At 34.7% G+C, this 13712-nt stretch overlaps 1 protein-coding gene and 1 long non-coding RNA gene across 2 annotated transcripts; both read right to left on the bottom strand.

Annotated features, from left to right (window-relative positions):
• Positions 1–1773: 1773 nt before the first annotated feature.
• Positions 1774–4157, bottom strand: LOC105766335 (pentatricopeptide repeat-containing protein At1g66345, mitochondrial). The gene is given in 3 exon segments (XM_012585738.2): positions 1774–2327; positions 2330–3745; positions 4051–4157. Coding segments are annotated over 2 exon segments (1659 nt in total). The 5' UTR covers positions 3600–3745; positions 4051–4157; the 3' UTR covers positions 1774–1938.
• Positions 4158–5952: 1795 nt separating this feature from the next.
• LOC128041240 (uncharacterized) lies at positions 5953–6914 on the bottom strand. Its single transcript, XR_008195959.1, has 2 exons — positions 6457–6914; positions 5953–6299 (listed from the first exon to the last, which is right to left on the bottom strand). It is a non-coding gene; the product is annotated as an uncharacterized LOC128041240 (long non-coding RNA).
• Positions 6915–13712: the final 6798 nt, after the last annotated feature.

The raw sequence follows: 13712 nt of genomic DNA, 5'->3' as shown, positions 1-13712 counted from the left end.
AATACATTACCAGTAGAATATGGTGCCACCATAAGTTTAAACTTTTCACTTTCAGGATGGTAAAAGTGCCACAAACCCCCTATACTATGTCCTGGATTGCATTTTAGTCTCTCTACTAAAAAATAGACAAATTGGTCCTTATATGTTAGATGAGTGAGCAAATTAATCCTTTTGTTAAAATTGCACCGTAAAATGCTTGTTTTAGTGTTATATATAAGGTAGAACAACAAATTTAATCGTCAATCTTTACACCTTTATTTAATTTGACCCCTACTCTTTTATTTGAAGTGATTAGAAATGTTTTAAAACTAATAAGACTAAAGGCTCAAGACGGCTTAGTAACAAAATTTAAAAAAAAAATCTATTAAGCCTTTTTCAAATTTTAAAAATTATTTAAAAAAATCATATAAATTATAAACAAAATTCATAAAAAGAAGTTATAAACATTTTAATTATAATTTTTTTAAGAATTTTTTTAAAGGAAAAAAAAATCTAGAATTAGATTTCGTAAAACTTATAACCATCGATGAAAAGAAAAAGATCATTCAAAATAAAATCGTATCAACTTCAGTAATTTCTCCAACATTTGCAGGTAACTCTATAAACCAAAAGAAATTACCTGCAAATTTTATAACCTAATTCGTTTTGGATTCTGAGAATCAATCACTCGTCTTCGATGTGTTTTATGTGACAATTATTGAAGATTGGGTCTTAGAACATGATTCGTTTTGGTTTATTGAGTTACCTGAAAATGTGGGAGAAATTACTGAACCTCATAATACTTTGTTTTTGAATCTACTTTCTTTTGTCTAATAGTTATAAGATTTTCGAAATCTAATCCCAATTTTTTCCTTAAAAAAATTCAAATTTAATGTGTCGGTTATTTTCTAATAAAAATTTTAAAATTTTGTTTATAATTTTTTATGATTTTTAATATTTTTAAGTTTTTAAAAGGGATTAGTTGATTTTTTTTTTAATTGTAGGCCTTTTTTGATCCTTTTAACTTTATTAGTTTCAAAATTTTCTAATTTATTTTCAATAAAATAGTAAGGATCAAATTGATAAAGGTGGAAAGGTTTAGATCTAAATTTGTTATTATATTATATATAACACTAAAATAAACATTTAAAAGTGCAATTTCAATAAAGGGATTGTTTTGCTTACTCATCTAATATATAAGGACTAATTTACTTATTTTTTTCAATAAAGAAATTAAAATGCAATCCAAGATATAGCACACAAAATTTTGCAGTAGTTTTACCCTTTCAAGGTATATAGTAGCTAGCATGTAACCAAATTAAGGGTGAGTTTGGATGAGCGGTGCGTTTACCTGCGGTTAGTGTAAAAATAGCGGTGGCGGTGAGATTAGATACTGTAGCAATATTGTAGCGTGAGACAAAAAGTAAGTTAAACGAACTGCACCGCACCCAATCGCCCATCCAAACCCACCCTAAAATTAATAGGTATGTGCTATGCATACAAATACGTGGGTGACAATTTTCTACAATTAAAGTGTTTAATCATCGTATTTGAAATAAAATCAATGACAATTGTAAATAATGAGATTTGAATCAATTAATAAAACCTCAATTTTACCACTAGAACCAATTTTTCATTTTAATTCTTTTTGTACATTTTAATATTATCACACAATTTTTATCCACACATTGCATCTTTCATTTCATTTCATCCATATTGCCTACGTGAAATTATTAATAGTTTCAAATCATATATTTTTTTATTTATTGTATATTATTTTTAGACACATACATGTATTTTAAATACATAATTTTCATACATACATTTGTGATAGAATTTTTAGTAATTATTTTCAGATCATATCCTCGTTTTCATTGGTTTCTTGAAACTAAACGACAAAAGAAAGAGAAATGAATTTTACTTTAGTGTTAAAAATGCTAAATTAAAACTGAATACTGGTCATATTATTTTCATCGTCTTCATTCCTCTTGCAACCATCTCATTATGAAGGAGAGCAGCCCTTGTTTTGTCGCCATTTCTGAGGTAACCAGTGATTAAAGCTTCATATATCTCTTCACTCAACCCTATAGAACGACCTTTCATTATTCTTAGATACTTCTCAGCTTCCTCTACTTTTCCACAGTCACAAAGACCTCTAATCAATGTTGTAAAAACTGGTAATCCAGGAGACAGTGACCTATACTCCATTTCATAGTATAATTTGAGAACTTGTTGGATGTTCCCCTGTTTTCCATAACCAGACATAAGATGAATGTATGTGACTTCATTAGGTGAAAGTCCTTTATCTAAAACAAGAGTTAAGAACTCATTAGCTTTTGCTGAATCCCGATTTCGCAAAGCCCTCTCACCATTTCATTGAAAGTGGAACAACTTGGAACGAGTCCCCTACCGATCATTTCCTCGAAGTGTTTCACACCAGCATCCAGTTCGCCCGCTTTACTACATGCCTCGATCAAATGGTTAAAAGTTTCATCATATGGCTTCAAACCCATATTTTTCATATCTTGCAACATGCTTTCTGCTTCTTGAATTTTTCCTCTTTCACAATATGCTTTTATGAAGGATGAAAACAGAAAAGAGTTGGCACTAAAGTCTCTCTTAAGCATTTCATCATACACCTCCCATGCTGACTCCAAATTCCCGAGCTTCAATTTAGTATAAACAATGAAAGAGGAAGCAATGGTATCGAGAATCAAGTTCTTTTGCAACATTCTCTTCAATAATTCCATTCCCTCTTCAATTCTACCCTCTTCTATAACCTTAAACACCAAATTCGTATTAACAATAACTATTGGAGAGCATCTCTTACCATGAATCCTATCCAACAAATTCACCACAACTTGCAACTTCCCTTCTTTACACAAAGCACCAATCATCGTTCTTACTGTAATTTCATTGGGGTATTTCCTTTTGCGAATCATATGCCCATAAACCTTCCAAACCATTGCATTTTCACCAGATTTTTGCATCCCATGAAGCAAGGCATTGAAACTTGACAAGTTCAAACAAAACCCATGGTTCTCCAAGTAACAAGAAACCTCAAAACCATCCTCAAACATTCTCAACTTTGCATATGCCTGAACCAACAAATCAAACACCAAAGGACTCGAATCAACAACTTTGTAACTACCCAGTAAAGATTCCACAAGACAAAATCTAGTTGAATTGGATTCACTTGTTTTCAAAGCTGATTGGATCAATATCTTAGCTTCAGCTAATTGTTGGGCATGAACTACAATATGAATTGCAATGCAGTAAGAGTCAATCTGGTGTTGGAAGTTTTGGGTCTTTGCAGACCAGTAAAAGAAATTTAAAGCTGATCGTGCATGCTCGGGCATCTTGAGTTGGAGCAGTACTTGTTGAACAAGGGAATGGGTTAATTGGACTGAAGATAAAGTTCTAGTGAGAGTATCCCAGTTATGGGTTTTCTTGAATAAATCAGAGATGACACTAACATTCGAGTCATTGTTAGATTGCACGAGCAATTGGGAGGGGATAATGATGGTTTTGGTTACTGCAAATGAAGAAGTGTTGGTGATTGATGAAGAAACTAAAACGGAATGAAGTTTTCTACTCAACAGAGCCATTGACAGATGCATCGGTCGATGTTAGCATACCTCAAACATGGACACAATTATCATATCATCTTCAACTTGCTCTGTCAAATGAAAAATTAAGATACCGTTCTACTCCCAACATGATATGCTTCGACTTTTGTATCCGATTCCTATTCATTCAGTACTTGCTATATCATATCACAGAACAAATAAAAGTGATTAATCGCAGCATCCATAAAAATGGTCAAAACATATAGATAAACAAGGAAACATTTAATAACCCCTAAACCTCGAAATAAAAATGATACTTCTGAAACATCAAATTAATTGACAAAAGCAACATTCATACACCATGAGACAGAGTAAAAGCAGTAGCAGCGAAAACAGAAAATCAAATACAGAAGAAAGCAGATAAAACAAACCGAGCCATAACTCGAAATCTCAAGACTCAAGTAGAGATCTTAAAAATCAAACTTAGGGTTTCAAAATTTACCTTATTTAACTTCCTGGTCTGCTGCAAACCTGAAGGCAAGAGAGAGCTTGGGTGAAGAGAGATATTCAAGGAAATTTTTGAAGAGGCATCCTCCAATTTTATAAGACAAATCATTTTAGCTATTTATTTAATTTTTCGTTTATTTTAACCATTGAACTTGTGTTATTTATCAAATCACTCCAAAATATATAAAAAATTAATGTTTATTAGCTTTGCTGACGTGATGTACACATAGCTTGCCATATAGATGTTATGTCAACAATTAATTAATTTTTAATTCTTAAAAAATTCAAAAAAATAAAAATATTTTTGAAAAATTAAAAATCATTAAAACAGTTAAAAATTGTAAAAATATTTTTAATTTTAAAATATTAATTAATTACTGATATTGTATACATATGGACTATCACGTGGATGCCACATCAACAAAGTTAACAGATATGTACTTTTTCATCCATTTTGTGGTAATTTGACAAACAACTCAAGTTGATGGGCTAAAAGAGGTAAAAATAAAAGAAAAAGCTAAAATAACTTTTATTTTTTAAACTTAAAGAGTTAAATAAGTCATTATACGTTTTAAAAAAACCTACATATAATTTTATTTGGAGAAAAGTACATTAGTGGCATATGCGAGAATTGCGATCGAGCGACGGGCAATGGAGTAGGCAGGGGTGAAACAACATATTATGTTTCATCATTCGTTCCATCTCATTATGGAATTATAATTTTGAAAATCACTATTAACTATATGGATGTTGGATTTATTCATCTCTATCCCATCTTGTTTAGTTTTAATTTAATTGTTGTTAGTTATTTTTAATATTTTCAACTTTTTAAAATGAAATAAATATTTAAACATAATTCTTTAAAAAACTATTTAAACATAAAATATATAGAATTTTTATATTACGTTATTATATTTTTATCCTTTTAATAATTTATATATATAAAGATAAAATAATGTTGTTATATAGTAGATCGAGCAAGGCTTACGTAACTATTTAAAAAATAACCTCATAACATTTATATATCATCTCATTTTGATCTAAATCTAAACAATCAAATAGAAATAAAATAAAAATACATAAATGTTTTCAAAAACTTGTGGTAAACTTATATAAATTATACAAGTATTAGAAAAACCAATTGTTTTTAAAATATTTGTTATTAATATATTTTTCAATCTAACACTAATTAAATTATTTTAGTTAACTAAAGAGTATTGGGCGGTTAAACACATCCTAAAGGAAGTTAATTGTGCTGCTCACAAGATTGTTAAATTGGTCTATGCTAATATGGTGAGAGTCAACGTGTTGACAATAGCTCTGGCAAAATTATTAGAATTCATTGACAAAGGTAAAACAAATAGTGCTTTTAATATTATAAGACTATTTTAAGTTTTTTTAGTGTTTTTTTACCAACATATATTTTTATTTTTATTTTCAATTTTTGATTTCCCTCTCAAAATATTTTCAATAACTATTAAAAACTTTCACACTCTTAAATTTTCTCAAAAAATTTAGAACTCTCATGAATTAGATTAAATTATTTTGCACACCAAGCCAATTCAGTTCTTCGGCCAACTTTCATTTTAGAACTCTCGTGAATTAGATTAAATTATGCATCATTATGTTATCATCTATTTTGAGTCAGTGTCGAGTTAATTTGTGACAATAACTCAATTAAATATATTATTAATAGAAACTTTATCACGTGTATGTGTATGCATATGAATGAGTTCAAATCTTATTGTAATCACTGAATTTTGCCGGGGTAGGATTTCGGGCCGGGCTAGTCTCATATGGGCCCGATGATTGGGCCCATTAGGATTAAATTTTGGGTTTGTTTTAGCTCATTTCTAATTTTTAATTTTTGTTTTAAATATTAATAAAATAGTAATAATAAAATTTTGAAATTTTTTTTAAATTTACATTTTAACCCTTGTACTTTTTGAAATTTACATTTTGACCCCAAACTTTTCTAAAATTTACATTTTGACCCCAAAATTTTCTAAAACTACATTTTGACCCTTAAACTTTCTCAAAATTGCACTTTAACCCCTAAACTCTTAGGAAATTACATTTTGGCCCGTATTTTTGCTAAAATTTCACTTTTGCCCCAAAAGCTTTGCATCCTATGCAATTTGGTCCTCCTGGACTTGTCAAATCGCCGCAATGGCAGCCGAGCGTACCCCTCCCCAGCCGAGCTACTCCAACAGCCTCCCTAGGCTATAATGGCTCCCCTGCAACCTGAAAACAAAATTGAAAGTATTTAAAAGAGGGGAAGGAAGAAATAGAGAGGGAGAGAAAAGGGGGTTCAAAATTTTTGGCAACCAAAGCAAAAAAAAAAATAGCAGAAAATTCCAGCAGCAAAAAAAACACTCCCATTAGCCAATCCCACGCTCACCGCCATCGTTGCACCACCACCGGTGTTGCTCCACCGCCGGCACCTACAACAAATCAAACACAACACACAACAAGCAACAAGCAACAAGCAACCAAAAAGCAAGAAAAAGACAGTAAAAACAGCAGCAAAAATAAAAATAGTGAGAAATTTTTGGTCTTCTTCGTGAGCCACCGAGGGAGGAGAAGAGCCAAGGACGAGCGTTGCAGCGGCGCTTTCAACCTTGGGGTTGCCGAGAAAAGAAATAGAAGAGAAAGAAAAGAGAGGAAAGGGAAAGAGAAGAGAAAAAGGAAAAGAAGAGGAGAGAACGCTGAGACTAGCGCCACCGAACGGAGGAGTCGACGGCGGCAGTGGACAACGGAGGAGAAGCGGCGGCTGGGGCTCAAAAGAAAGAAAAAGTAAAGGGAAGACGAAGAAGAAAGGAGAAAGAAAAAAGAGAAAAAGAAAGAAAAAAGAAAATAAAAAAACAATAAAAAAGAATAAAAGCAGTAGCCCAAACCCAACAAGTTTATCAAAAAAGAGAGAAGAAAAAATCTGCAGCAAGCCACATTGTTAGCAGGCCAATCCGGCGGCCCAACTCCCAGCTGGCCCAATTCGCAGCAAAAAAGGGAAAAGGGCTTGTCTTTCAAGCCCATAACTTTGGGCTTTGGTAATTTTTTTAATCTATTTTATTTTATTTAATGTATTTAAATGGTGTTTTATTTAATTTAAATTAGTATGTTTAAAAATAGTTTTTATAAATGTTATTATGTTATTTTAATTGCATATTTAAAAAAAAAAATAATAATATTTTAGTGCATAAGGCAATGAACCGATTTAGCATCGAGTCATCGAATTCATCGCTATGTTGGGTGGATATCGATAGCTCGTGTTAAAGTCGGGACGCCCTTTTAAAAATAAAAAATATTCAAAAATCTTCGTATTTTAAAAAAAAATTCTCGTATTTTAATAAAATCCCGATTAAATATTAAATTGAATCGTTTTGACACTAATTCGTCGATTTCGTTGCCATGTTGGGGTGAAAATCATCGATTAGTGTTAAATACGGTACGTTTTTAAAAAAATAAAAAAATAAAAATGAAAAATTCGTGTTTCAAATCTTATTACTCGTATTTCAAAATTTTCGACTTTTCGCATTTTCAAGAGTTTTCGTGTTTCAAAGGAAATTTCTGCGTTTTAAAAGAAAAAATTCGTATTTCAAAAATTGTCATGTTTTCAAAATTGTCGTGTTTTAAAAATTCTAGCGTTTTCAATAATTTCCGTGTTTTCAAAAATTCTCGTATTTCAAAAACTTTCTTGTTTTCAGAAAAAAAATTTCTCTGTTTTATAAATTTTCGTGTTTTCAAAAATTCTAGTATTTCAAAATAAAATTTTATGTTTTAAAAATTTTCTGTGTTTTTTTTAAAAATTTCCCGTGTTTTCAAAAATTCCCTTATTTTAAAAACTTTCTTGTTTTTCAGAAAAAAATTCCCTGTTTTATAAATTTTCGTGTTTTCAAAAATTCTCGTGTTTTTAAAATTTTTGGTGATATAAAAAAAATTTCCTGTTTTCAAAGAAAATTTCATGTTTCAAAAATCCTCGTGTTTCAAAAAATTCTGTGTTTCAAAATTTTTGCGTTCTCAAAAATTTCTCGTTTTTCAAAAATTGTCATGTTTCGCAAATTTTCGTGTTGTAAAAATTTTCAGGTTTTCAGAAATTTTCGTGTTTCTAAAAAATTCTCGTGTTTCACAAAAATTCCGTGTTTTCAAAAAAAAATGGTGTTTCAAAATTCTTGTGTTTTCAAAACAAGAGATTCTCGTGTTTCAATCGAATCACGATTAAATATTAAATTGAACTCATATTTTAGAAAATTAAGATAGCGCGTGTTTGACGAGATACCAATTTTGGGCGTCGCGAGGGTGTTAATACCTTCCTCGCGCGTAACCGACTCCCGAACCCTAATTTTCTCTGGATTTTGACGTGGACCTAAAATCGACTCTTTTTTAGAAAATTTGAAAAATAATTTTTCTTTTAAAAAAAAAGAGAATTTATTTGGTGTCCGATCACACCTAGAAAAAGATCGGTGGCGACTCCCTTTTTAAATGAAATCGGAATTCCGTTTTCAAATTTTCAATAATTATTTCGACTAGCGCCCGTGTTCAAATTTTTAGGTCGCTACAGCTGGCGACTCCGCTGGGGACTTTTTTTTTTGAGAGTCGAGTCTGATGTTAAACGCGTGTTGTCAAAATTTTCAAAATTTCTTGTTCAAATTAATTTTTAATCGTGATCCTTGAATATTATTTTTTTTAAAAGTCACGCATTTGCATTCGGTTTTTAAATTAATAATTTTCTAACGTGTTTTATTTTTCTATTTTTTTGTCAGCTCTAAGTTTTACGGTTTTTTAGTTTGTTTTTTTTAGAAAAATAAAAAGGTTTGTGAGTTTCTCTCCACACACCGTGCACTTGCATTTTTTGCATAACATGGGCTCTCTACCTGAGCTCCGTCCGTTTAAGCGGAAGTAAACGCTACGCCTTCGTGAGTTAACTCGTCCCTCCGCACAGGCTAGTAAATTACTTCCGGGTTACATATGACTTATGCTTTCGTGAGTTAACTTGTCCCTCCGCATAGGCATAAGTAAATGTAATCCCTCGAATTGAGCTCGCAAGCCCATGATGGGTGATAACCGAGGCTCCATACTAACCTTAGTAGGTGACAGTATGGACAATTCGAGTACCTCTTTAGAACCGAAACCGCATATAGTGAACCGTACGAGCCACTTGAGTAGAGCCATACCGAACCTCTGTCCGTTTGATAGTTACCAAAATAAGTACACGGGAGAAACGCCTCTTTTCTTTTATTTCTTTTACATTTACACTTATTTGCAAATGAAGTGAGTCTGTTTAATAAATTGGGTCGGATAGAAGGTCTGATGGTATGTGCGGTAGGTTTCTTGTAAAGTGTGTTGGGGCAAAAAAAATGTGGGTCTGTTCCACCAAATTGCATGATTGAATAGCTTAATTTGTTAAATTTTCCATAGTCTTTATTATTCTTTTTATATTTATTGTGATCTCTAACCAAGGTTATCTGTTTTTCATTTTATTTTTCATCATGCATCGTAGACATCTCATTAGGAAGGTGTTGGTTAAATATTGGTTGCCAAAAACGGGTTTCTGATGGAGGAGTCAATTACACGAGTAACTGAGAAAAATGCCGTAGTCCGAGATTGGTCTTTGAAGACTCAAAAAGTGAAAGGGGATAGTTTAAAGGAAAGATACACCTCTGATCTTCCCGAGCGTGTGACTTTGAATGCTCGTCAGAACGATCTCGAAGACTTGACTGGGATTTGGAAGTAGTGGGACTCAGGCACTAGAGGCATCTTCACTGAAAAGTATGGGGATATAGCTCACTTGATAGCAATTAATGTGAACGAACAGTTGATCCAAGCCATGGTTCGATTCTGGGACCCAGCCTATTAGTGTTTCACTTTCAATCAGGAAGATATGACTCTGACCATAGAAGAGTATGCCGCTTTGCTTCGCATCGATAATGTGCAACTCAACAAGATATATGTGAAGGAGCCTAAACCAATGACCTTCAAGAAAAAGCTAATGAAGTTAACGGGGATGACTGATACATGGGCTGAAAAATAGATAAAGAAGAAGAATGAAGTCAGTTCTGTCCCGTGGTTTTCTCTGCGGGAGTTAGTTCAGAATCATCCAGATGTGTTAAAAAGAGTAGATTTGTTTGCCTTGGCTGTTTACGGACTGGTCGTCTTCCCGAAGGTTCTTGGGCATATTGAAGTTGCGGTTGTGGATTTCTTCGAAAAGTTGAGGCAAAGAGTCAACCCAGTCCCAACCATCTTGGCTAAGACTTTTAGATCTCTGAATGCTTGTAGGAGAAAAGAGGAATGACGTTTTATCGGATGCGCTCAGTTACTGAATGTTTGGATCTTTAGCCATTTTTAGAAGGTGGAGCGCACGCCTTTCCACATGTTTTCAAAGACATTGGCCCCGTTGGAAGCACACCTTGAAAAATATTGGCCGAAGAATGTCACTGAACAATACTGGGTCTCAGTTTTTCAGAACCTCCGTGCCGAAGATATAACTTGGAGAGCACATTGGATTCGTCCCTCTGTCTTGTTATACAAGTGTGGAAACCAAGACTGGGTGCATTTACTAGGATTATGGGGAGGAGTTGGATATGCTCCATTGTTGGTTCAAAACGGTTAAACCATGACGGTTTGTACCAGTTATCGATGGATTGGCACAATCAGAGTTTGCCTTTATGGGTGAGGGTTACATGAAAAAGGTTCGAGATACTGCGAATTCTTGGAGGCAAATCTACTTAATGGAATTAGCTCTCTATCCTGATACTATCACTGTAGACTATGATCTATGGAGGCAACGACGAGTGAAGAGTCAAGTAACCCCACTGATTGATGAAGCTTGCCAGAATCCGTTCTCAGAGAAAATCCCATTCGAGCTAGAAATTGCAAGACATGAATTTGAACGTGAAAAAGCCAAACTGTTGCGAGATATCAGTTCTCTCCAGGAGGAGAACTACCAACTAAAGATTGATGTCGAAATTGAAAAATCCAGAACCGAAAAAGTCTAAAAAGAAGTTGAAGTTACGAGAAAGGATTTAAGGGACCTTCATTTGGAAAACAAGAAATTAAGGGGCACTATAAGAAATAGTGGATTGGGCAAAGCATCAGCAGAATGGAAGGAGGAATTAAGCAATATCAAAGGTGGGATGGAATTCTGGAAAGCCAAAGCGAAGAAAGAAGAGGAAAAAGCTGTACGTGCTATGATAGAGTTGAGGAAGAAGAACGTTGAATACGAAACTGTGACTGCAGAATTAACGGCTAGTCAGTCTGAGCATCAAGAGCTAAAAGGAAAAATTCGAAGTCTAAAGAGTACACTGCAAGCTCATCAGCAACATTTGGATGATCTATTGAGGACTTTAGAAGAGAAAAATGGTCAGCATGACAGAGACATTCGCGTCTATGAAAGAGCCCTCCAAGAAAAAGATATGCATCTCGGCAGTTTGATCAATGAAATTCGTAAGGCGGCTGCGCATGTAGTACAATTATCAGATGAAGTGGAAGTTCTCAGTTGCCAATACCCTCATAGCCAAAGATCAAGCATATCGAAGTTCTTGGAACGTATAAAGAAATAAGGTGATGTGGCTAAGAAGTTTGTGTAACTGTTAAAACTAATGTGACAAAACTTTTTGTAACGGACTCTTTTGATAAATGAAACGCCCAAGTATGGGGCCATTTTGGAATCAACACCTATTTTTGCATATTTACGCATGATTAACATTCATTAGTTATTCATTCATTTATTCATTGCATGCTCATATCTCCCTAATCATTCGCTAAGGTTAAAACCATCTAATCCACAGTTACCACACTACGAGTCTGGAATCACGTCACTCCTATAGGACGCGCTTAAGAGCTAGAACTATGGATGCCGAACTCAATGAAAGGATGGAAAGAACCCAAAGAGAGTTGCAGGAGCAACTGGCCAAGTCGCAGCAAGAGGCAAGAGATTTGATGGTGAGATCTCGAAAGGAATCGCTCGAGCAAAGGGATCAAATGGCCAAAATGATGGAAATGATGACGGCCTTGGTCAAAGGAAAAGGACCTACGCAGAGCCCTGATATCATAAACCCGCCTCAGTCAAGAGCTAATCAAGATCCACTTTATCCCTCAGGATTTACTCCACCTTATGTCCACGCAATGCAAAGAGGATACCCCCAAAGAGAACCTACAGGCCTGGAACAACATCCTACTCCATCTGCTCATTTAGGACAAGGAATGTTTGTATCGAACCCTGGGGCTAATCCTTCAGATCCAATTGTTCCAGACCTAGATAATCCTGTAGAAGTAGCAAGGTTGAGGATTGATGACAATAACGCTCAGGATAAATATAGGATCCTGGAAGAGAGGATCAAGGCGGTAGAGGGTGCCAAAGTTTTCTCTGCTTTGAGTGCCAAAGAACTCAGTTTGGTACCTGATCTGGTCCTACTCCCAAAATTTAAGGCACCTGATTTTGAGAAGTATGACGGAACAAGATGTCCAAAGGCGCATCTGATCATGTTTTGCCTAAAGATGACTGGTTATGTAAACGATGATAAATTGTTGGTGCATTGCTTTCAAGATAGTCTGGTTGGCTCAGCCCTTCGATGGTATAATCAACTCAGTAGAGAGAGAATTCGATCATGGAAGGGTTTGGCATCAGCATTCTGTGAGCAATGTAGGCATGTATCGGATATGGTGCCTGATCGACTAACTTTACAAATGATGGAAAAGAAGCCGACAGAGACTTTTCGGCAATATGCACAAAGATGGAGGGATATCTCGGCTCAGGTGGAGCCTCCGTTAACTAAGACAGAGATAACAGTCCTCTTCATTAATAATCTCAAAGCGCCGTTTTACGATAAATTGGTAGGAAGTGCCACAAAAGACTTTGCGGATATTGTAATATCCGGGGAACTTATCGAAAACGCTGTCAAGAGTGGGAGAATGGAAGGCCCCGAGAGTTCGAAGAGGCCCATATGGTTAGAACCGAGAGCCACTATGCTCTCAATTCCTACCCCGCCCAATTACGACCTCATTATCACCCACCTTCAAACTTCTACTTTCCTCCTCAAGCTCCTTACTATCAAGCACTTCTGCCTTACCCCGTTTATGCTATGAATAACCAAAGACCATTCACCGTGCTCCCACCAAACACCGTGCCTACACAAAGCCAACCGAAAAATGAACAAAGACCAACAAGACCTAATCCTGAAAGACCTTAGTTTACTCCAATTCCTTTATCATATGGAGAATTATACCCGAAGCTGTTGGAAAAACAATTAATTTCCCCACATTACATGGCACCCCTGAAGCCTCCATATCCGAAGTGGTATGATCCTAACGCTAATTGCATGTATCACGCTGGGAATCAGGGACACTCTACAAAAAACTGCCTTGCTTTTAAAAGAAGGGTTCAATGTCTTATTGATGCCAGCGTTCTACGATTCGATGGTGTTAGCAATATGACGGGAAATCCTCTTCCTAACCATACTGGCGGGAATGTAAATGCGGTGACAAACGAAGACAATTGGCGAGCCAAAGCTTATGTTACCGAAATGAAGACACCTTTGCGGAAGGTATGAGAGATGGTGATTAAAAATGGCTTGCTCTGTCCGTCTAGTAAGATTCTCAAAGAAGAAAGTACAAAAGACCAAAGTTTCTGTGATTTTCATGGCGTCCAAGGGCATGACATGC

This window comes from Gossypium raimondii, chromosome 5 (assembly GCF_025698545.1).
Source record: "Gossypium raimondii isolate GPD5lz chromosome 5, ASM2569854v1, whole genome shotgun sequence".
NCBI lineage: Eukaryota > Viridiplantae > Streptophyta > Magnoliopsida > Malvales > Malvaceae > Gossypium > Gossypium raimondii.
The sequence above is the reverse complement of the archived record's forward strand: the minus strand, read 5'-3'. Positions and strand labels throughout refer to the sequence as shown.